At 43.1% G+C, this 23071-nt stretch overlaps 1 protein-coding gene across 2 annotated transcripts in view; it reads right to left on the reverse strand.

The window, feature by feature from the left end:
* The window catches only part of LOC116387502 (SPRY domain-containing SOCS box protein 4-like), a 77425-nt gene that overhangs the window by 24826 nt on the left and 29528 nt on the right, over positions 1-23071 (reverse strand). For both annotated transcript variants that reach the window (XM_031854676.1, XM_031854675.1), the window contains exon 2: positions 19054-20028. In XM_031854676.1, the coding sequence (XP_031710536.1) occupies positions 19054-19786 (733 nt within the window). In that variant the 5' untranslated portion in view covers positions 19787-20028. The remainder of the gene's footprint in view (positions 1-19053; positions 20029-23071) is intronic.

Consider the following 23071-nt stretch of genomic DNA (forward strand, 5'->3'; position numbering starts at 1 on the left):
GTGTGTGTGTGTGTGTGTGTGTGTGTGTGTGTGTGTGTGTGTGTGTGCGTGTGTGTGTGTGTGTGTGTGTGCGTGTGTGTCAGATAAAAGAACAAAGATAGAGGTCAGGACAAATCGGGTGAAGTTGAGACACACGAGGTGAAAAGGACCAAATAAGTTCAGTTTAAAACCGAACAGAGAAAAACACACAGACGGACGACAGAAAAGTTAAAGGTGAAATAGAGGAGAGACCTCAGTCGATTAAGTGCCAATGGAGGAGGGAAAACACACTTAGACACATGCATTAACACGTACACAGGCGTTAGCTCTCACAAGTGCGCACGAGCTGCAAGCGGCCTCTCACCACCAACCTGACTGAGATAAAAACCCGGCTGATCCTTCTCAGGCTTTACCTGTCAGGTCAGAGTGTGTGTTTATCTGTGTGCATGTTTGTTCACGAATACTGAAGATCAGAGCGAGGTGGGAGGAAGAGACAGAAAGGTTTCATTTCAGTGGAGGGTAATACTCCACCCTCATGGCTTTAAATTAGACATCAGCTGACTTACAGGAAGAGGTAAAAGACCTTCTCTTTAAAGGAGAATACAACTGTACAGTATCTGTCATTATCCATAATGCTCACCTCCACTTCCATTACAAGTACAACCTGCAGCTGAACGCAACAAGTTTATACCTGCTGTATGGAAATTGCCCAAAGTCATTCTGTGAAATGTCAGAAATCACTCTTAAGCTGACAAGGTAGGTGGATACAGCATTTCATCACACATCTACTAGACTCAAGTCATAGTGCAGCAATTCAGTACCGCAATTCCATAAAGTTCAGGGATTCACAAGAGCGTGCTTTTTGAAAAAAAGAGTAGTCGAAATTGGTCTTGCAGAAGCTGAGATATCCTGACTTTTTGTCCCTATAGGTCGAGCTTCAAAAACACCGGATCCAACAATTAAGGATGAAGACTGCAGAAAGACCAAAGATGGCACATGCTGCAGCGCATGCACAAACAAACACTCACAGTAAACTATAATCTGTGAGGTGCACAGGCTCAGATTAAGGTGGCTGACAGACCAAACGTTAGCGGACTGATAATGACAGAGAGACCGCTGTACCTCACGTCACCGTGGTGGACGCACAAGGTTGGGGTTCATCTGAGGAGTTTGTGCCTCGAGAGGAGAAAATTGAACTGCATCCTTGGAGGATCTCATGCTGTTCTGATAGTGATCCCTCTGCTGGACTTCCCTGAGCCTGAGAGGAGGGCGTTGGAGAGGAGGGCGGTGGAGAGGAGGGAGGGCGTTGGAGAGGAGGGAGGGCGTTGGAGAGGAGGGCGTTGGAGAGGAGGGAGGGCGTTGGAGAGGAGGGCGTTGGAGAGGAGGGAGGGCGTTGGAGAGGAGGGAGGGCGTTGGAGAGGAGGGCGTTAGAGAGGAGGGAGGGCGTTGGAGAGGAGGGAGGTGGAGAGGAGGGAGGGCGTTGGAGAGGAGGGAGGGCGTTGGAGAGGAGGGAGGGCGTTGGAGAGGAGGGCGTTAGAGAGGAGGGCGTTAGAGAGGAGGGAGGGCGTTGGAGAGGAGGGAGGGCGTTGGAGAGGAGGGCGTTGGAGAGGAGGGAGGGCGTTGGAGAGGAGGGCAGTGGAGAGGAGGGCGGTGGAGAGGAGGGCATTGGAGAGGAGGGCACGATGGTGCTGTTCACACTTGGAGACTGGCTGAGGGAAGAGGGCACAGTGTGGAGGAGCGAATCCAATCGGGAGGCCCTGCTCTTCATTTGGCTGATGGAGAAGTGTTGCTATCAAAACCACATGTTTGATAACAAGGCAGCTGCCATTGGCAAGCAAGAGAAAACTAAGCAGGTGGTGACTGGAGGTGGTAAGAAACAGGAAGGGACTTGGAAGTAAAAAATAACAAGGGCCCAGGAAGGAAGAGCAGAGGAGGTGAGGCAGATAGAAGGAAGGAAAGGAAAGCAGGAGCAGATGAGAGAGCTGCTGCGTAAAGTGGAGGACGTGTTGCAGGAGAACCGTGGGTGGCACTTTTCCCTTCACATGTATGGGAAGGCTGGAAGGGGAATTCAGCCTGAGGGAGCAGAAGCTGAGAGCTTGACTGGAGGCAGAGACAGATGTGGGTAGTGTGAGGAGAAAACAAAAGACGGCAAAGACGAAGATAAACATGAAGCCACAGCAGGAGCAGAGGTTAGAGACGGAAGAAGAAGAGCAGGGAGATAGACCGAGGGAAGAGCAAGAGAACAAGGAGGAATGTGCGGAGAGTAAGGTAAATAGAGGGGAAGATGAAGAGGAGAGAGCGAAGATTAAGAGACTGAGTAGTGAGGAAGACCGGTGGGATACAAGCTCTGACAGCGGCGGAGAGATGAAGGAGAGCACTGAAGCGAAAACTGGAATGATGGCTCCATGTCAGCCTAATGGGGGTCAAAGCTCAGCCTTTAGTTCAATCAGACGGCCTGCCTAAAGTAACTATGGTCACACTCACTGTCATTAGTGCAGCTGGACAGCTTGGCTCAGATGAACCTGACACAGTGACTTCACCTGAGAGTGGGAGCGATTTTCTCATCTACTCTCAGCAAGAAAGCGAATAAGCGTAGTTACAAAAACTATTCCTTTAATTTACAAAAAGGACAGATACACATTTCGCATGTATACTTTTATGTCCCCTGCTGCCGAAAACTGTTTAAAACTTATATTAAGCACCATCTAATGATAAATTATACATCAGCATGATAAATGACAATGAGGGTGCTGTAATTTATTGATGCAATATTCACGTTGTTTTAGTAAAATAATAAGTTAACTGTTTGTAGGGCATTTAAACGTTTTAGGAATCTGCTCCTTCGATTAAAAGAATAGGATTTTACAGGGCAAACATTTCCTAAAGAATTCAGACGATATGAGAAATTCAGGATGTAATAACTTCCATTATTGACAAAATGTTCAGTTCACTTGCAGGTTTGTAGTTGTAAAGCCTTTTATAGCAGGTTTGCTTGAATTGGTTTTGTGTCTAAAATGATCAGGAATGTGAGACGTTGTGGGATCCCACCAGTACACATTCCCAAAACACTGGGAATGCTTATGAAACGTGGGAATATGCAACATGCTGGTAAACTAGTATTATTAAAATCTATTTTGATATAAATAATGAATTAAAAATTATAGAAAAGAAAGGCGGAGGTCGTCATTATTATTTAATATTTTTTGCCTTTTCAATTTGCTCAAATGAGGCAATCACTGTCACTGCATGCAGGCTTTCATGGCAGAACTGAGGGACGTGTTGTCTTCCATCCATTTCATTACATCTGAACAAATTGTCAATTGGCTTCAGGGATTGCTGTCTCTCCCTGGCTGACACAGGCAGTTAATCCTCATCTCTGGCTCACAGTCATGATCCCGAGCAAGGTCAGTCGTGCTGTAACCAACGAGGTCAGTCTCGGCCCGGGACATTAGGCAGGGCCAGAAAAGCCCAAAATACACAACATCAGATAGAGCAAATATCTCTGTCCCTCACACTGGAGTCGGTTCACTTCATTCAAACTGTGCAGTAATTATAAACCAACATGCCCAAAAGCCCAGAGCGTGTTGTCAATGCATTATTTGGAGCAATAGAAATATTTTCAACCCTGTATACATTTTAGGGATACGGCAGAGCATCGGAGTGAAGAAAGCGTGCGGACAACAGCTGCCTTTAATTAGACACGGAAAGCCGCTGTGACACTAATTTGGTTTGAGACGTCTTCTGTGCGTCAGCACTTATGAGCCACTGAAAGATACAGTATGTTTACGGGGTTTCACTGCAACCAAACACTACACCAGATGCTTTCAGCAGTCAGTTCCTCGTGGTTACACTGTGTAAGCCATCGGTGAATTTATTTGTAATTGCGTTCGGTTGGGATCAAAGCCTGCACATCTCTGCAGGGCATATGTATGAGTTTGATGCCAAAATGTACTTCAAAAATGTACTTTTTCTTTTTAGAGTTTGCTGTGGAACTGGATCATGCTATCACATTAAATATTTGATGTTAAAGGCCCTAAAAACAAATATCCTTAGTCAACAGAGTTTTTGAGCATTAAAGGGAACTCTACTACACATCAAAGTTTATTTACAGTTCTTAGGGGGTATTACTGTAAATGTAAAAAAAAGTTTTATAAAGCATTTTGTGGCTCCAGGGGGAGCTGCAGGAAATCTAAAATGTAAGCCGCCAAGTTGCACTGTGGGTAACGTAGGCGCCAGGTTTTGACAAAAAGAAGAATGCACGGAGTAAAAAAGACAATATCTCTGGTTCGGCCAATCAGAAGATCGGCGATTCGATCCCTGGCTCCTCCAGTCCATGTCGATGTGTCCTCGGGCGAGACACTTCACCCCAAATTGCTCTGAAAGACTGTGCCTACGGTGTAGGGGTGGTTGTGTGGTTGTGAATACTTAAGTTAGTCCTGATGGGCAGGTGGCACCTTGCATGGTAGCCTCTGCCATCAGTGTATGAATGGATGTGAATGGTTGACTGATGGCAAGTAGTGTTAAAGATCTTTGAGTGGTCGGAAGAGTAGAAAGGCGCTATCCAAGTACAAGTCCATTTAATCTTCTACCTCTAGGTCTTTGTATTGATGCCTCTGACAACATTAACTGGAATTTGATATAAAATCATTTTTATTGGGCTTCATTACAAGATGACACAGGCTGGGCATAAACTATGTGTTACCCAATATTCAAAGCAGTCACCTAGGCCTATGTGGGCCACTTGAATGAAATGTAAATCAGAAATCTGTCTTATGTAATATCAAAGCTCACGGTTGGTCAGGAGTTCTCTTCTCTGTAAAATAAGGGACACTTGGGTAATGTAAGAAAGTAAAAGAAAACATTTTAAAAAGAGGAAACACTTTTGGATCCAGCAGCACCTTCTATCTGTCTGGCAAAGCATCAGGTGTGTTTGGGAGATACACCCGTCATGGCTACTGCTGTTTCTATGTTAGCTTAAGGCTGAGATAATTCAACTTTCAGCGCAGAGTGTAAGAAATGTTCTCTGCTCAGAGCACCAAGAGGATGCACACCAGCATGCCTTTCCCTTTGAAAGCACGAGATGAAGGAGCCAGTGGTCTGAACACAATCCGATAAAGCGTGACCCATTCTGGTGTCACTTTTCTCTCTTTCTGTAACCTAGCAACATCCATCCATCCCCGAGTTGCTGCATGTCTGTTTAATATCCACAGTTTTCCATGAGCAGCCCAAGGTGGATTTAGTTGCTACTTTTACTTCTTTAACTGCAATATTGTGTTATTTCGCTGTGGAATAATATTACTATATCCTGTGTGTAATTCTCTTACATTAAGCTAACGGCATTGGATGTTGCTTCAAGAATATCCTGAGCCACAGTAGTTTATGATGGCACGACATCAGTTCTTGGCAATGATTGATCCTCCTTTTCATACATGTTGCTGCCCAAAAGTTTGAAGAATCAACTTTTCAATCTACCTACAGCTATGAAGTATTTTAGAGCCACAAGCATAGTAAACAAACAAGATGTGGAATATAACAGTGTGGAATAATTGTTCACTAACTGAGCACTTTTTTTCGGCCCATCTTTAAAGAAAGGTGTCAATAAATTGTATTTGCACTATTACCTGTAATTTATTAATGTATTTTGTTTGCTTTACATGTTAATAATTTGACACTAAATAATCAAACGCTTTCATATGATAAAGCCTACTTTTAATTTCTTCAATGTGGTCGGGCTGTTTCCGGGCATTTCACGGGACACTCACCGCCGTTATTGGGACACAAAATGTTGCATGATAATAACATGACCCAGTGACCCAGTAAACCACATCCGTGGGCCACCAACATAAACCTTAAGAAGTGAAAACTACACACAAAGATTGAACTGTTCTCTCAAGTTTATGTGAAACAGCTACAGGTAAAATATTCATTGGTCGCTCAGCTTAAACAGCAGAAAGGAATAATTTCTTTGTGTTGGAAAATGACATTGATTTAAATTTCCCTAGTACGAGTGCAGAACAGTAGCAGCTCCAGAACATGATTCACGTAGCTTAGTGCAAAGATTCATCAAAATTGGAAAAAATACACTCTTAAAAAAAACAACGCCTTATTATTTTTCTTAGATATTTAATGTGTTTAATTGTTTTTTTATGGATTGGTCTGGCTGGATAATTTAACATGCAAATTAAACATTTAAAAGGTTTTTGGGGAAAACTCACATCAGCATTTTCTAGTCTGGTGCACACAGGATGCTCTCTTCCTCTCTTCCTATCCCCTCGTCTCTGGGAATCAATTGTACGAGCATTTCTACGAGCCTCCTGTTTGCGACAGAGGAGCCAAACTAATTATAGGAAAGAAAAGCGCCACTGCAGAGTGTTTTTGTGTACTTAGGCAGATATTGTTGTCATTTCTCTGTGTGGCTAAAAAGGGATACAACACATTAAAGATTTTTTGTGAGATGCCTGAATTTCCTCACACACTAACTTTAGGCTCGTTAACTACTCGTACACTTCCACTTAAAACCATTGAGGCAAAGCAACCTGCAATGCAGCATCTCTGTCTATAATGATTCACAGCAAGGCAATGTCCTCTACTTTTTATATTCTGGCACACTCGACAATGAATACTCTCACAACATAATGGTCATCAATCTCACAGACACACCAAGATTAAAGAAGATTGATAACATTTTGTCACAATCAAGATCACGAGAAATGTAAAAATAACAACAAGAACACAGGAATCAGACGAGTTTTAGACTCGATAACAGATAATCATACGATTCAAAAGGAAGTAGTATAGACTACTAACATCCATAAAACCAACAACCATGACTTAACTACACTGTAATGAAGATTAAACCAGGATTACAAATCTCTGGCGGTCTCAACATTTCTTAGTAACTTCAGCGGGGCAGGTTGGGCTGGACCGCTGCAGTACCGGCCAAAAGAGCGAGCTGCAGTAGCTCCCAGCAGAGAGCGAGAGGACAAAGGGGCAATATGAATTACAGAGACGAAGATTTAGTGGCGACTAGCTAGACTGCGAGACAGATAAAACAGAGGACATACAGTTGGAGGGAAGGGGGGGGGATTCTGAAGAGATCCATGACCATGAAGATTCTGCTTACAGAAGAATATAGCATCGGAAAGGCAGGCAAAGTTGGATTTGATCACAATATAAGAAGAGCATACAGGATGAAAGCGAGTGATTTATGACTGGTATGAGGCTCTAATCGTTCACGACTATATTTAAGAAAACATACAGTCCTACAGCTCAGAAGGTGTCCTGCTGTCAAATCAGTCACTTTTCTATGACCAGTGGCCAAAAGATGACCAGTGTCAGTCAAGGTAAAGAAACGCTGCCCTCTGCTATTCAACTCTCTCTCAACATCCTGAGAAATTCATATCACAGAATTAATTTACCACCGCAGGTGTCTCTGAGAAGTAACTTAGATAACTTTGAAAGCTTCTTGTATAAATCTTAAAATTGTACAAAATCAGCTCAAGTCTGTGCATCAAGCTCACTGTGACCTTTGTCTGAAAATACAAAAGGTGCACATTGTGACAGAGGCCAGGTTCAGCCCTGCACAGCCACTTTGGGTTGTTGGTCTCCGAGGTTACAACATGCAAAGCCGCTGCAAGAATATTCACAACAATACAAACACTAATTGTAGACATTAGTAAAGAGTAGTCCTGTGTGCACACTATGCACCTTCAACCAGCTTTCAAACATACAAAAAAAACAATGTCGGTACAAAATGTTAACCAGCTGCACTCCAGAGTTGTAGACGGTTTGCTTTTAATTATATGTTTTGATGTACTTGAATATTATAAGCTAAATATTGAAGTGAACAATGCACATCGGATTTACAACCTGGCTATGACAGCAGGTGTCTGCGATGCTCCACTGGTCAAATAACCCTGAACTCAAGTACTTTACTTACATTATGGGAATAAAGAACTGAGTAATATTGTGTACTGTGTAGCAGTACTTACAGCGTACAGCTCTGTCAGTGTGTTTAATGCACATAAAGTAACCAGATTTCCAGCTAGAAACCTAATTTCCCAAGCCCGGTTTCTTGGCCATGTCTACATGCAACCAGGTGTCTAATCAGCTTTTCACAAATGCGCACGTCACACAAAAACTTGCTGTTTCAACAAAGCGGTAGAATGAAAGGAGAGCGTCACCACAGCTGTGGAAATAAGTAAGAAATGCTTTCAAAACAAGGTCGGGGACAAATGTGATTACTGAACTGCTGCTGCATGTATACGTGGATTTACAGTCACCCGGTTACATGGCAGGTAAACGCATTCTCCGTTTACCTGCAAAACATGTTTTTGCTGACTAACCTGGTTTCTTCAGTGAACGCACTGAATGTGAACGAGCAATGCCACTTACTGTGTAACAACAGTTGTGTTGAGATGCCTTTGAGCAAGGCACTCTACCTTAAACGCCTGCAGGACAGCTGCTCAGGCAAATGGCAGAGGACTACCCATGTGTGAAAGTGGGAAACAGCGGTTTACTAGGAAAAGAGCCAAAATGCTCTGTCAACTTTCCATGATTAAAAAAAAAAGGTTAAATTAACAAAAACAAAAAGCCATTACATCATGTCTCTGCTCTCTGTTGCACAGGACGGGATTCCTGAGCGCTAAGGCCAAACCTGTTTACATGTCTGAAGTCATGACATCATTCTCACAAGATGTGCAAACAGGAAACATTAAATAAGTGCAGTCATGGAAACTGCATGAACAGATGGATACAATTCAGAGTTCATAGACTATAGTTCCCCTTTATGTGTCGCAAGAGAGACAACAGTCGGCAAACCGTTGACTCAAAGAGAAAGACGGTGTTGTTGACTGACTACAAGCTCTCGGAGCCCACAGGTATAGCATTGAGCTTGAACTCTTTGCTTTCGGTACGAGAAGTCAGTGTTCAGTGACCAAACTGGAAACGCACATCTAATTCAGCAGAGCCACAACAAGAAGAACAAGTGAACGACGCAGGAGAGTTTCCTTCATCCGGCAGAAGAACACCAGAGAGAGGCAGGAGAGACTTTTGAATCATTTCTGAGTCTATGAGAGCACACAAAGGAATTCAGTCTGTCAGGAAATTGGTAATGTCAGTCGGCCAAATTGAAGTGTTGATTAGAGGCCACTCCTACAGCTTCCTGAAGAAAGAGTGAAGGAGACAAAGATTGGGGATGACTATCCTGCTCTCACTCATTACTGCTCTCAGTCTTACAGGGACAGAGAGTGATTGGATTGCCCCGTTAATAATAATACTGGACAGTGTGTGTGTGTGTGTGTGTGTGTGTGTGTGTGTGTGTTTAGTGGAATTGATAAATGAAAACAGTGGGACCAAACACAAATGACAAACATTATATGCCACCATGTTTTTTTTAATGCATATCAAATAGGTAATAGTCTGTTCCTTCTGTCATCCAAAGAAGGCACTTGTGTCTGGGAAAAGCATGGCTCCCAATCATAGGGTAAATGTGTCGGTCCTGACAGAGAACAGGAACTGAATGGGGAGATAATCAGGTGTGAAATCACTCTGGTTTTCTTTCTGTAAGTAATTCAGTCACTCAACGTGCCGAGCCATTTCTGTTTTACACAAAACTAATAGCACTAATCACAGGGCTATTAACAGACTTAACTGCTGGTACAGTAGGGACATGTTAACTGGCTGTCTCCCGGAGGTATGTGACTCCCAGGGAGCAGCAGCATTAAGGATTTCATGCTTTTTCTCTGCCTTTTACTCCTTTCCCTTCATCCTTCCCCCGTGGACCCTTCATATAATTCCCTCCTCTTGTTGATCAGTCACTGCCTAACCATCCTTCTGTCTATACTCCTCCATCTCCATCCCACCCTTTCAGTCTTCATGGCTCACATTTTATACAAGAACATTAATGTGAATATTAACATGTCAGGATAAAGAGGCTAAAATGAAATTATGCAATAAATAAATGGTAATGCCAACTTAAAATGATGCAGATGTAGAAATACTTGAATTTTTCCCTTTGTTGTGTTTCGTAAGTTTCATTTTTTTATCCAACAATCCTAAATTTAAAAATATTCACTTGACAGTTGGTAACTAAGCTAGCATGCCTGCCACTATCTAGTTGTTATCCGGCAGCAGACTGGCAGAAAGCAAACAGTAGATCTGGTGTTGCAAACTCACTCCTTGGAGTTATAGCATGTTTGCATGGAGGAACAAACACACACGCTACACATACAACCACACAAAGTCCATCTAATGAGCACAGCTGTTGCAAAGGAATATAATAATGTTGAAAGTTAAAATATTTCACACAATGTATCTCACAGTGAGCTGCTGTAACAGGTCACAACATCACACACACGCAAACCTGTTATTCTGCTTATTTAATCAATTCATAAAAACATGTGCCATGTGCAACGGTGACCAATCAATACACTAACCTGCTATTATTCCATAATTCATATTGGAATATAGGCTGCCTTGTTCATTAGTGAAGCACAGAGAACAAATAACAGTTTCTAAATCTATTATCTTTGTGTTGTACCAAAGCTTTCAGCATCCAGCTTTTAATATCTTCCAGGTCCTCTCAGGTGAAGGTGTTGGCATTCGGGTTGCTATAGAGACAGCCGTATCTGTGAATCACCATCATGATAAAGCTAATGGTGTCCCTGTGCAGGAAGAGGGGGTTTGTCTAGAGCGGTTCGTTCGGGTTTCAAAACGCAGCTCCCTGAAACAGTTTTTCAAAATGTTATTCATTACTTGTGTTAAACCAGATTAATCTCAAGCGCCTGTGTTCGGGTTGCTCATTACCTAGATCAGGTACTTATGCCTCTGGCCTTGGGGTGCTCGTAAAAGCTGGTGTGGATCAATAAAAGCCCATTCATGTGGTGGAATTAATGAGGAGAGGCAGATTACACAATCAAAGTAGAAAAAGTTGTGGAAACAGAAATAAAACAGTTGCATCCCGCCACCAAAATCATTGAGTTAATTCAAGACTAGGCTGAATCAAGGATCATCAGAAACAACTTGAAATACAATTTAACTTAATCTGGTTTTACAAGTATTCAAATGATCTGTGCAGCAGTTGGTGTTAAGAAGGATACTCCGCATAGAACTTGGCTTAATCACAGTCTGGGAATCCGTCTGAAGTTCAGGATCATAACCACATCAGTGTTGAAACCCTCACTAATCCTTCAGAGTGTTGCCCTGCAGCCTTTCATTAGGGGCCTGTTTCTGTACCGTCTCAGTGCCCCCTGAGCAGCCCTCCTCCTTCATCGCTTATCACTTCATGTGATCGCCTCAGAACTGACACCAGTCACTTGACATGACTTCATTTGCCCCTCGCTCACTCCGTTTTCTTCTTGTCTCTAAGGTCTCTCCTTTCTTTCTTTGTCTTTTACTATCCCGTCTGTCACTCTTCATTCTAGCTGCCACACTTTGATCTGTGATAAGTCGCACCTCTCACTGCTGCTCTGTCTCATTGTTTGTATATTGTGGTTTATTTATCTTTCCACAGTCTCTTTACTCATACCTTCTTTTTGTCAGTAGGCTGCATCTTTCCTGAAAGCTACGACACTAGACAGCATACAAAAATCACTATCAAATACACGTTTCTCTGTTTGTCGCCAGTTTCCCCAACCCTATTCTTGTATTGCTTTGCCAGTTTTTTCCCCCTTTCCTCTATTCATCGCTGCTGTTAAATATTTGATTACTAGCAGGCTGACATGACACCACTGTTCCCCAGAGATGAGGCTGTTTAGATCTCAAAGCAGAGGATGCAGAAGGAAACACGAGGCACTTTCAAACATACATCTGAGCCTTTTCTGTGTCACATAATCCTGTGGTGCAGTTTCAGAACAGCCAATCATAGACACTCTGTTAGATTATGTCAAGAAGAGCATGGTCACAGACAACACATTCTCACTCCCAACTCGTCAAATACCAACAGCTGGTCAGTGGCCCTTAGCTTGAAACTACGTTTTGGACGTGTCAGGGACGGTGTGTCAGTTTCCACTCGTTACTACATGCATAGCGTCTTTTCAAAAATAAAGTTCTGTTTTCACAGGAAGTTTGGGTAATGTTAACTTGACTGACTAATGACTCCCATGACATGTGTTTACTTGTCCCATCCACCACCTCCGTCTCCCACCCGGTGTGGCTGATAATGACGTGAGTGGCTTTACAATTGAGTCAGCTGAAAGCGTGGTGTGTGGGTTTCAGACGCAGAGGGGCACTGACCAAGCTTTGGTATCTGACGAGTTGGGAGTGAGACCGGGTCGTCACAGAGTTGCAAAGACAGATGAATCCATCCCACGAGGACATTCAATTTGCGGAGAACATAGATTGCTTCCCCTCAGACATTTTACAGAAGCTATTAAGTAACCGTGTAGGCACTGATGATTAGTCACTATAAAGATTTACACAATCAGCCGTTGATGTGTTTTATGTAGGTTATAGTGCATGTGCAGACACAAACTGCTCTCACAGTTTTAGGGGAAACATTTTCTTGAGTTTGCGTTTAAAATCATTAATCCTGCCTGAACAACACTTCAGGGGAAACGAACAAGAAAGAGAAAAGAAAGCAGCCGAGGAGAGACGGGCATGCACATGTGACAGGAAAATAAAAAAAGCAAAGGGAGAGAAATTAGAGAGGCATAAAAAGCAGAGTCCAAACCCTTATGCCTGCAGGTAGCAGCTAAGTTAAGATAAAGAACTAACCTAGTGACCCACATATCACACAGCCAGCAGTCAGTGTGAGCGCTAGCTTGCTAACAACCAGGCTGCCAGTAAGAAGCCGAGTCACTCTGCCCAACAGGAAGATTCATAATTCAAACACATGAGTGCACCTGTGATGTGCACAGAGTGAGATAGACTGGAATTATAGGATCAGTTCACCAAAATCAAAACATTTTCCTACTTAATGAGTAAGTCGCATCCAAACATGTAGCGACAATTTTGTGATTAGAATTTCACAAGCTGAATACTTTTATAAAGTTTCACAGGATTATCTACAGACCTCCCTGGGGCAAGTATATTCGGAGCTATTTCTTCAGTAGAAAGAAGTAACTCGTCTCTGGAAAGACAGTTTTCTGTTGAGTTTTCCTTTTTTTTTTTTTTTTTGAGCAGCGCAAATAAACTTCACCTTCATTGTGTTGCAGTGTCGGCAGAGAGATGAATATCTCAAAACCGCAGCAGATAAAACCAAAAATATCTCCGCTTGATATCACAAGGAGCAACTGAGAAAATTATTTCAGAGAAGCAACACATTAACCCAATTTTTTCTTTATGCTCTGGGAAGCTGATATATTGCGTCAGAAAAGAAAAACAATCCAAGGAAAATCTCATTTCAGATCAATTAATTTACGATAAGATTTTTGTTTTGCCAACGATGACATCAGCTGCCCAAACTATTAATAACGAAACCAAGCCTTTATACTGACGGGTCTATATGAAGAAGAAAGTATGCAAAGGAAATAACAACAACTAATAGAGAATAGCCTAACACCTTAAACAGGTAAATGACAGCATGTTAGCAGAACGTATCTGTTCTGGTTTAATTGTATGTGATCTACAGGGGAAAGACAACATTACCATAGCTGTAAAGGCCAACTCTCTCTACTGAATGCAACTAAAGCACGGTACCACAGGGTGCTACGGCCTTCGTGTAAACTAGCTGGTCATGAATGGATCTCAGTGTTCTCAGTGTTTGGGTGAATGGGTGTCTGCATGCAGCAGCAGTGGCGGCAGCAGCTGGTTTAGGTCTGACCTGGAGTGGTGCAGACTAAATAGTAGAGAAGAGGGAGGCCAGGCCAGGCCAGCTTACAGGGGGAAAAAAAAGTGGGCCACTTCTCGTTGACAGATCTGCTGGAATGTGACGCCTGAATAAGCCTGAAATAGTGATTTTAACTCTGAAGTATGAATTAATCCCTGCCAACAAAAACCCAGCGTTAGTATTTGTGTCTGCATGGTGCAAATGTCACATTTCTGTAGAGTTGGAAGTCCTGCGACTGTATGGTGTGTGTTTGACATTTTTCACACAGTGCAGCAAAAATAGACGAGGGATGGTGCTGAGATATGGGTGTGTTGCAACGCAGTTTTGAAACTCAACAATGTGACACGTTTCTATCCAGAAGAAGCTGATCAGCTGAGATATCTCACACAACTGCACAGCTCTGCTAGCTCGCTAGTTTGTTTGTCCTTAATGTTCACACCCTCCCGCTCACATGCCTTTGTATTCTGACTCTATCCTTCTCTTGATAAAACTCCAGTATGGTCCTTATTATCCTGGTTTCAACTTATTCTCCCTGTAGCTCTCTGTCTGTTTTTCTTACATTCCGTCACCTTCTTTTTTACTCTTCTATCCCTCTTTTCAACCTAACTTCCCTGTTCCTATCCTCCCTGTTTTCACCTCTCTTTGCTTCCTGTTCTGCCTCTGAGACAGCATCTATTGGTCCCGTCATCTGGTTCAGCTAAACTGTCCCGAGGATGAAGCTGGTTTGAGTTGGTAAATCATATCACAGCTGTTGGATAACAAACCTTGATGATGTCACATATTCAGCAACTGGAGAAAAATGCCCTGACATTAGCTTCACTACCAGGAAATAAATCTAATCCTTTAACCAGAATTAAAACCAATCCCCCAAATTGGATTTACAAGGACTTGATAACAGTCATATTTGCCTAACAGTGGCCTTTAACAGTTTAGAAAAAGTCTATTCTGGGTGGTCTGTGTATTAACTGATACAGATGGCAAGATTAAACTGCTAGATTTCACATTGAAATTTTGGTGTGATGTATGCTTGAGTACAAAGAGAAGAGAGGAGGAGAAAGAGAGAAAGAGCCACATATCGGGACCCAAAGCTAAGACAGCTCCCAATGTAGGGAATCAAAGCGCTGGTAATTGGTACAATTATAGACACAGGACGAGAGAGAATACGGAGATGTGTGCGTGTGTGTGTGTGTGTGTGTGTGTGTGTGTGTGTCGGAGAGAGAGAGAGATATGCACAGACAAATTAGACAGAAGCAGATGAGAGTGCGCATCAAGGAAGCAAAATTACACATTTTTATGTAATTTATCAACAATTAAGTGAAATATACACCATCTGGCAAACAGGGATCTGTTCAGCTCTCGATGGAAGAGGAGAAATTCTCCAGTCGGAGCGCATGAAGGATGAATAATTTACATCACATTTACAGGATAATGCAGTTTGAACCTCGCTCAGCATTTATTTGCATTAGTGCACACACTTCCCTGACCCTGATTGCTTTGTGTGATCTTCCCGAAACTACCATAAACCTGGAGTGCTACTGGTTATATAGGTCTCGCCGGTGTGTGTCGTGTTACTGCAGGAATGGGAGCAATAATCTGAGGTGGAGCAAAGTGATGATCAACTGCTGGCGGTGCAGCGGTGCCTGAGCCGGAGTGATGAGAAAAACAAACAGTTTGTGGCGAGGAGATGCTGCGTCTATCAATCTCTTTTTAATACCCTGCAGTCATGTTGTTTCCCAACTCACAACAATAATTTACAAACAATCCAATAGTCGCTTCTCACGGGAAGGGCCGTAAGATTAAGTCATTACCGAACTACCAAGGAGATTTTTCATGACCATATACACTCATAAACACGCAGAAAAGATTCATACGATGCACTCATTTAAGTTTAAACTCCCACATTTCACAAGTGATGATACGCTCAGCAATAACCGGGGAAGAAAGCAGCAACAGACAGCTATGTGATACAATGTCTGTCAGCTGACCAATGCAACTCAAACACTCTCCTACGCTCACAGGCAGACGGCAATTAAGACTTCATTCTCACTGTCCGAGTCATCTGCGGGGCATACGAGCCGATTCAATTCAAAAGTGGTGATGAATGAAACCGCCACACAGACAGTAATCATAATCTGTTTGCCGACTCTGCAACAAAGAGAGCACCCCGAGGCTACTTACTTCACCTCTGAATCTGGAGATATCGTTCTCGTCACAGTCTTTGTTTCAGATTCAGAGTAAAGACCGGAGCACTAATAACTCAAACAAGACCCCTCAGCTTTGGATGTGGTTGTGTGTGAATGGAATGAGAAACCAAAAGCATTGTTTCAGGTTTGGTGGTCCAAGTGGATTTCAGCTACTTGAGGCCTGTTTCTCAAGTAAGCCTTTGTCTCGTCAGTCTGCACGCACGCACGCACGCACACACGATTTCATTTATTTTGTTCAAGAGTTTTGGACTACATAGTCGCATGACAAAGTACCCTTTTAAACTGCTTTCTATATTGTGACAAAATCATTGAATTTTGCGATCAGTGGATTCGCTTATGGGAGTGAAGTTAATTCAAGCAAAAACATTAGTTTGGTGAATTTTCACTGTTGACCAACAGCAAACCATTACAACAGTGCTGACCTTTTAGGAGAACTGAGAGCTGGAGAATCCAAAGCAGAGGAATCTATTGCTTAACTAACTGTGTCGTCGTGCACTTTTATTAAACGGTTTTCTGTCGGAGTAGAAATTGTTGCCGGACTTATCGACCTGCTAGCGACAGACTTCCTAACGTAGAGTTAGGTATATATACGTAACAGTATTTTTCCCTGAGCTTTTGTGAGCTACAGTAGCTTCCTAGAATGCTAGCATTTTGCTCACCTCGGGACTGCCTATTGTTCCTACGCCCCATTGTTTCGGAACCCCAATAGTCCGAAAAATGTCCCATTGGACCAACAGGCCATTTGTCCGACACCCCAGAAATACAGAGTATTGGTCAAAATATTGTTTTCACATTGTAGAAGATAGTCCTCAGGCTTTCTTCCAGAAAGCTCCTTAGGTTTTGGCAGCAGCACTACTTTGCTCTATTACTCTCCATGGTTTGGGTTCAAATAGACCTTTGCTGGCAGAAATCCTTGAAGACTAACTTCTCCAATGTGCAAAAAAATGGAAAAGTCTGATGATGTCATTCTGCATAATAATTAGCCATGTGCTTCCCTTTGTTGCAGGGAGTGTGTATATTTGGAACAATGCATGTTGCTTTTGGGGTTAGCAAACTGTTAAAATGGGCTTACGGTTTCAGACTATTATAGCGTCGTATATAATTATAATGTATAATTTCAATGTGCCACTTTCTGGACCTTTTCTCTGATCACAAAAGTATATTTTTAAATGTCTTGCTGTCTCAGGGTCTGTTTCTCATGCACACACATCCCTGCTTGCCTCCTTTTCCCCGCCTACTCCCTCTTTTCATATTCCTAAAGATACACCTATCAGGATGAGCCTTTCAAGCTTCACTCTCTTCCATGCATTAAGCTGTGCACATTTTCAACAGTCAAACCTCATTTTCACCTCATTTCATGGCATGAAGTATGTGCTTGTAGGAGCGGGGGCTTTGAACACACTCAATATTCTCCTAGATGGTCCATCACACAGACTCGCCGTGAAATCCAGCAGATGGCTCCATAAATGGGAAGTGGCTGAGGTGAGGAGCTTGCTTTCAACAGCCAAAGTATGTACTTTGAACTAAGCCTGAGTGTAGGAGATTACTAAACATCCCACACATATGAATATGAATTTCAGCCAACTCTTTTGTGTTTCATTCTGATTCATATTCTAGTTTCAAGACCAAAACCACCACATTTAAAGCTAGGATGAGGCCCGTGAGTGTAGAAAAAGAGTCTCTTGATGTCGTGGTGACCCTTAAGAGCAAAGAACTTCTGAGAAAAATTTCAAGTAGGAATTTGAGGTGATTGGAGAAAGAAAAATCAGACGTAACAGATGGGTTTCTTCTCTGCTTTCTGCTGGGTGACCGACAAAAAACGCACACTGTTGTGATATCAAATAAGACCCATGGGGTTCTGCAAACACGGGAAGGGGGGGACGGCCAGAGTCAGATCATGAGCGTGTGTTCACAACACACATTTCCCCTTCCTGGCAGGTGTGTGTCTGTGTGTACTAGGTGGTCATGATGCGTTTCTAAGAGCTTTTCAAACAAGCTGTTCAAAGAGTGAGTGTTTAGACTTAGACTGGAGAGAAGGCCTGTCTCTTCTCTCATAACACACACACACACACATGCAGACAGACAGCGGGAGTCAAACACAATGTAGCGTCTCCTGGGAACAAAACATACCTCAACCCAACATCCAAACTGCTCTTTATGAACTCATCTCCCTCAACTCATACCGCGGAAAACACAGCTGGTTTCCACAGACACAACAACCTCTTGATCCAGCTAGATGTAGTGCTGCTACAATCAGGATTATTTAGTGCAGAACAACCCCTTCCAGCCATGGTAGTGTGACCCAAAAGACCATCACTGAAACAGACCAAACGAGGATAGTAATATGGCGTTGATACCTGCAGGTACCATTTGTAAGACCACATATGAGAAAATAATCTGTTAATGCATCCTCAGGTGCCTAGCACAAGAACTGCTCTGTGAAAACTGGAGAAATGAGTCTGAGAGACGAGAGAAAATGAGAAAACTTCACATCCAGGAGGTCAGCTCCTGTACCTCCAACAAGAATTATAATTAACTCAAAACAGAGGTCAGCCAAACGTCCATCACCAACGCTTTAATGTTCAGCAGAAAAAATAAATCCTGTCTGCCTTTTAATACTGCACTCAGAAAAGAACCCAAAGCCATGACGAATAACTTGTTTTCATACATGATGAGTTGTTGGCTTGAAAGGAAGCAACGGCATAGAGAAGATTTCTATTTAAAAAAAAAAAACCCAGACCACAGCCGAGGAGCTGTTAAACTGGAAACCGGTGTCATCACTTACTTTGACTATTGCAGAACATGTGGATTTTCTGTCTAACTTTCACCCTGTTTGCTGCCAAAGAGAGTGTGTCAAATGTACAATCTCTGACTTTACGGAGTTACATAACAACTGAAAGTCTTTCCACAACCTGGGACATGTGGCGACATGTCATGATTAGACTACCGCCGTTAGTTTCCAATTCTAGTATCAACGGCCACCTAACCATGAATTTAAAGACTATTGTATAGACAGATATCATGAAATATCCGCATTGGGTACTCTTCAACAGTACTCAACCATGCTCATAATGTGTTGCTGGTGTGATGTATGATACTTACGATCCAAGCCGTTGATGTACTTCATGGCTATCTCACAGTGTCCCCACACAGCGCTGACAACGGGATACAGCTTCTTGCCTTTCAGTCCTCTAAATGCAACTCCTAGATACTGTCCGTCCGCCATGAAGCTCAGCGTCCCTTCGTCCATGTCCAGAATCACTAGCAGAGAGTCCGGCAGGGTGAACGACTCCTCCGGCTCCAGGAAACAGGGGTAAGAGGGCAGCGAGCCGTGGGACCTGTTCTTACTGTCGTGGTAGAGCCGGTTGCGTCCCAGATCCCAGCCCCAGGATTCACAGTCCGACCCCACCAGCGCCGTGTAGCCAACAGAATGTAAAGCAGCTTCTGAGGTTGCCACCCCAACGACGGCATGTGTGCCACGCTGCCTGGAGGGCCAGTGGATCCTCCACACGTGGAGGCCCCTTGTGTATCCGACCCGCCCCCGGATGCAGTCTGTGCTCTGAGCAACCGGGTGGCGATGAAATGTCAGTTTATCATCATCTTTTATGAAGATGTTGAGCGAACGATCCTCAGGGTTCCAAGCGTGACGGAGCTGGGTCTCCAGTCCAGCACATGGCATGTCCAGTAGGAGATCCAACCTGGGAGGCTTGGCGAAATCAGGGCCCCTCAGTTCTGGGTGCTGCCGGCGTTGAGCCGAAGGTCGGTAGGACGGGGAGCCACCGCTTTCCCCGCGACCATCCACCGATTTGATGCCCCCGGAGATCTTCTGCCCCATGGCTGCGATGGAAAGGTTGACAGAAGGAGGGGACGGAAGGGGGGGAGGGTGGTGTTTGTGCAGGTGGATGCTGCGCTGCGTAGAGCTTGACGCTACCTCATCAATGCGGTGGAGCTGAAGTGAGAGTTCCTAACCGGAGAGTTGTGGGTGGAGATGAAAGAGGAGGAGTTAATGAATGAAGGATGTATGCGATCTGGCTTCATGCCACAAATGTCTTCAGAAAGACAGAGCTGCTGGCACTCCTGTTGAGAGAAGAGAGAGAACTATTAGAAAAAGAGAAATTAAAGATTAAGAGATTAAAAGAGAAAGTCAAGAAGAGAAACTGAAAGAGAATTTCTCCGGTGGCAAGTGTTGGCAAAACTCTTTGTTTCACAGATTTCGTGTGGCTTTGTTTTGACAGGAATAAATAATGAACAGGATGAACAAGACTACACACACACCGGCACATTTACACACACATTTACTCTGACTCATTCTGTATCCTCCTCACAAAGTCACACGCCAATACCAATAAATGCATGCAAACATTCGCCAGTTGTGCAACATCACCCAGATTTGAACCTGCCGCGCTCTCATTTAGGTAATGTGTTGTTGAGTCTGCAAGAACAGCAACACAACAGGAGGAAAACAAAAAGACCAGTAACAATTTATCTCCATTTCTTAGTGGGACAAAGACTTACGCTTGCCTCACACTTAATATATATAGTAAATGATACGCATGTAACAGTAGAAGGATGTTTATGTTTTGTGGTCTCTATGTCAGAGTACAGGACAAACCCAAATCCTAGTGAAGAAATACCCACTGCAGATATTGTAGTTTCATTTTTAGAAGGTTCTTTCCATTTGTATGTCATTTTCAGTGTAATGTGTTAGTTTCCAGTGTGGGGCAGACAGTTTTAGTTCAGTTTTTATTCAGTTTCAGTTTACTTCAGAATTTTGGTATATTTTCGGTATAGGCATAGACAATAGACACCGTGCTGAAAAGAACAGATGATTAACTTTAAAAGAAAGATGTATTGATTCTTTTGATATTTCTTATTATATGTAATTTCTGGTTTACACATACATAAAGTACATTTAGTGTGGTACATTTGGTTTTTATGAGTAGAACAAATCTTGTGCAGCATATCTTAGTCTATGAAACAACTACAAAGGTGATCACACACTAACACAAACACACACAGACACACACACACACAGACACACACAGACAGCTCCGTGTGGTTAAACTGACGTAGTGATCTCTTCCAGGAATGGCAGCGGGTGTTTCCTGTTCACAGGAAAAGAGTCAGTCACACCTCGGGCACAGACAGGGAAGTGGATGACACAACACTCTATGTGCTGCTTGTCTTTACCTCACCCGCCACAAGCACCCATTTATTTTTATGTGTTCCCTGAACTGACGCATCTTCTGGTAAGAGTGTCTCACACCTCGATGATGGCGAGCTTAGTTACGCGTCAACAAAATTCAGTATTATACTGGTGTACCTCTAGAATATTTACTCAGCCTATACGTGAGCTATGCAGTTACTTAAGCCTGGAAGCCCTATAATATAGAGCTGAAAAAGTATGGTTTTAAAATAGGCCACACTCTGTGTTTCTCTAAAATGTAAAATGCATTAAAGTTAATACCACATAAATAAAGTTCTTATTTTTAACCAAAGACTGATGACTCCAGCACAAATATTCCCACCAAAGCAGTCGGCCACCACACAACAGAGTGAGATCATGGTGTAATTCTGTGTTCAATTTCTATGCCCGCTACACACACACACACACACACACACACACACACACACGCACACACATCTTCCTCTCATTTGGCCGCTCGTGTTTTCCCATTCTCTGTCTCTCCCTTTCTGTCTCCCTTGCTGTGAATGAGGTCATGGCAGCTGGCAGCCAATGTGTGCCACCACTCAGAGGGTTCAGTGCTCGGACACACACACACACACACACACACACACACACAGCTGCCTCAGTGTATGTCATCACGGCTGGCAGGTGGGTGAAGGTTGGACACCGCATGGAAGATTCCAGAGTCATCACTGCCAAACTTCAGCCAAGGAAAACACTATTTAACACTGTACAAACTCTCAGTGTGTCTGTGTCCGCTGGCCCAGTCTGGCACAGCATGTGAATGACAATCTGGCATTTTGGGCTGTCATCAAGGAGGCACTTGACCTCTGACCCTGTGTCGCCACGGTCAGCGTTGCTTAGTAGCCTCTCTAGAGGCTGGTGGTGGGCTGGCACAGCGTGTGCTGCTGCAAATAGTGGCAACATGCTTCAGCCATCTGTTGTTTACTTTCCCTCCATCTTCTCTGCTTCTTCAGCCAACTCATTTAGGACCGACCACAGTCGTCCCCCTTCCCGTCATCTGTACCGTCAGCTGGGTTGGACGAGACGTAAGATCACACGGTGCCGCACATATGCAAAATGGGAGTGGTGCAACTAAAGATTATTTTCCTCATGTGTAAATATGCTCATTATTATTTTTTGATTAAGTAATTCATCATTTGGACTAGAAACTGTCAAATCACAATTTACAAAAGCTCTACCTTTGTCCACCAACGGTCTAAAAGCCACAGATGTCAAACTTACTATGGCGGGATACGAAGAAAAGCATGAACTCCCCAAACTTTTAGAAGCGGTAACTAGAAAATGTTCAGCTTGTTTCTTGATAAATGACAAACAATTATTTGATTGTTGCAGATTAATATTCTGTCAATCAATTAATTTATTAATCGACTAATTGTTTCAGCTATACCACAATTATCAGCTTTGTTATTGCTTTGTAAAAAAAACAACAGAAATGGGTTCTACAGGGGTATGGATGTTTTTAAGGTAGATATCATTAATCTGAAAGAATGGGAGACAGGTAGGACGAGGAGAGAGGCTGGGAGCAAAAAGAGAAAATGGGTAAACTTGGTGAGATAAAAAGTTTGAAATAAAGAAGTTCAGCAAAAAACGTGACTGTGAATCAAAAAGGAGCCGACAAGTTACATTAAAGTAGAAACTATTCAAAAAGTCTTTTCAGAAAAGTGGAAAAGAAAGGAGAGGACCGATAGACAGAAGTGTGCACCTGGTGTGTGGGCTAAGTTCATCTGGCTTCTCCTGCTGTACTACTAACAAGCTCCAGTCACTAAAAAGCATGTGAAGGCGGTGTGTGTGTGTATGCGTGTGTGTACGCAACGTAGCATGAGAGGAGGACAGTGTGTGTTTTGTGTGTGTGTGTGTGTGTGTGTGTGTGTGTGTGTGTGTCGGCCTCAGGCTGTGTTTCATTTACTG

Source organism: Anarrhichthys ocellatus, unplaced genomic scaffold (assembly GCF_004355925.1).
Source record: "Anarrhichthys ocellatus isolate YVR2014 unplaced genomic scaffold, GSC_Weel_1.0 scaffold15, whole genome shotgun sequence".
NCBI classification, from domain to species: Eukaryota; Metazoa; Chordata; class Actinopteri; order Perciformes; family Anarhichadidae; genus Anarrhichthys; species Anarrhichthys ocellatus.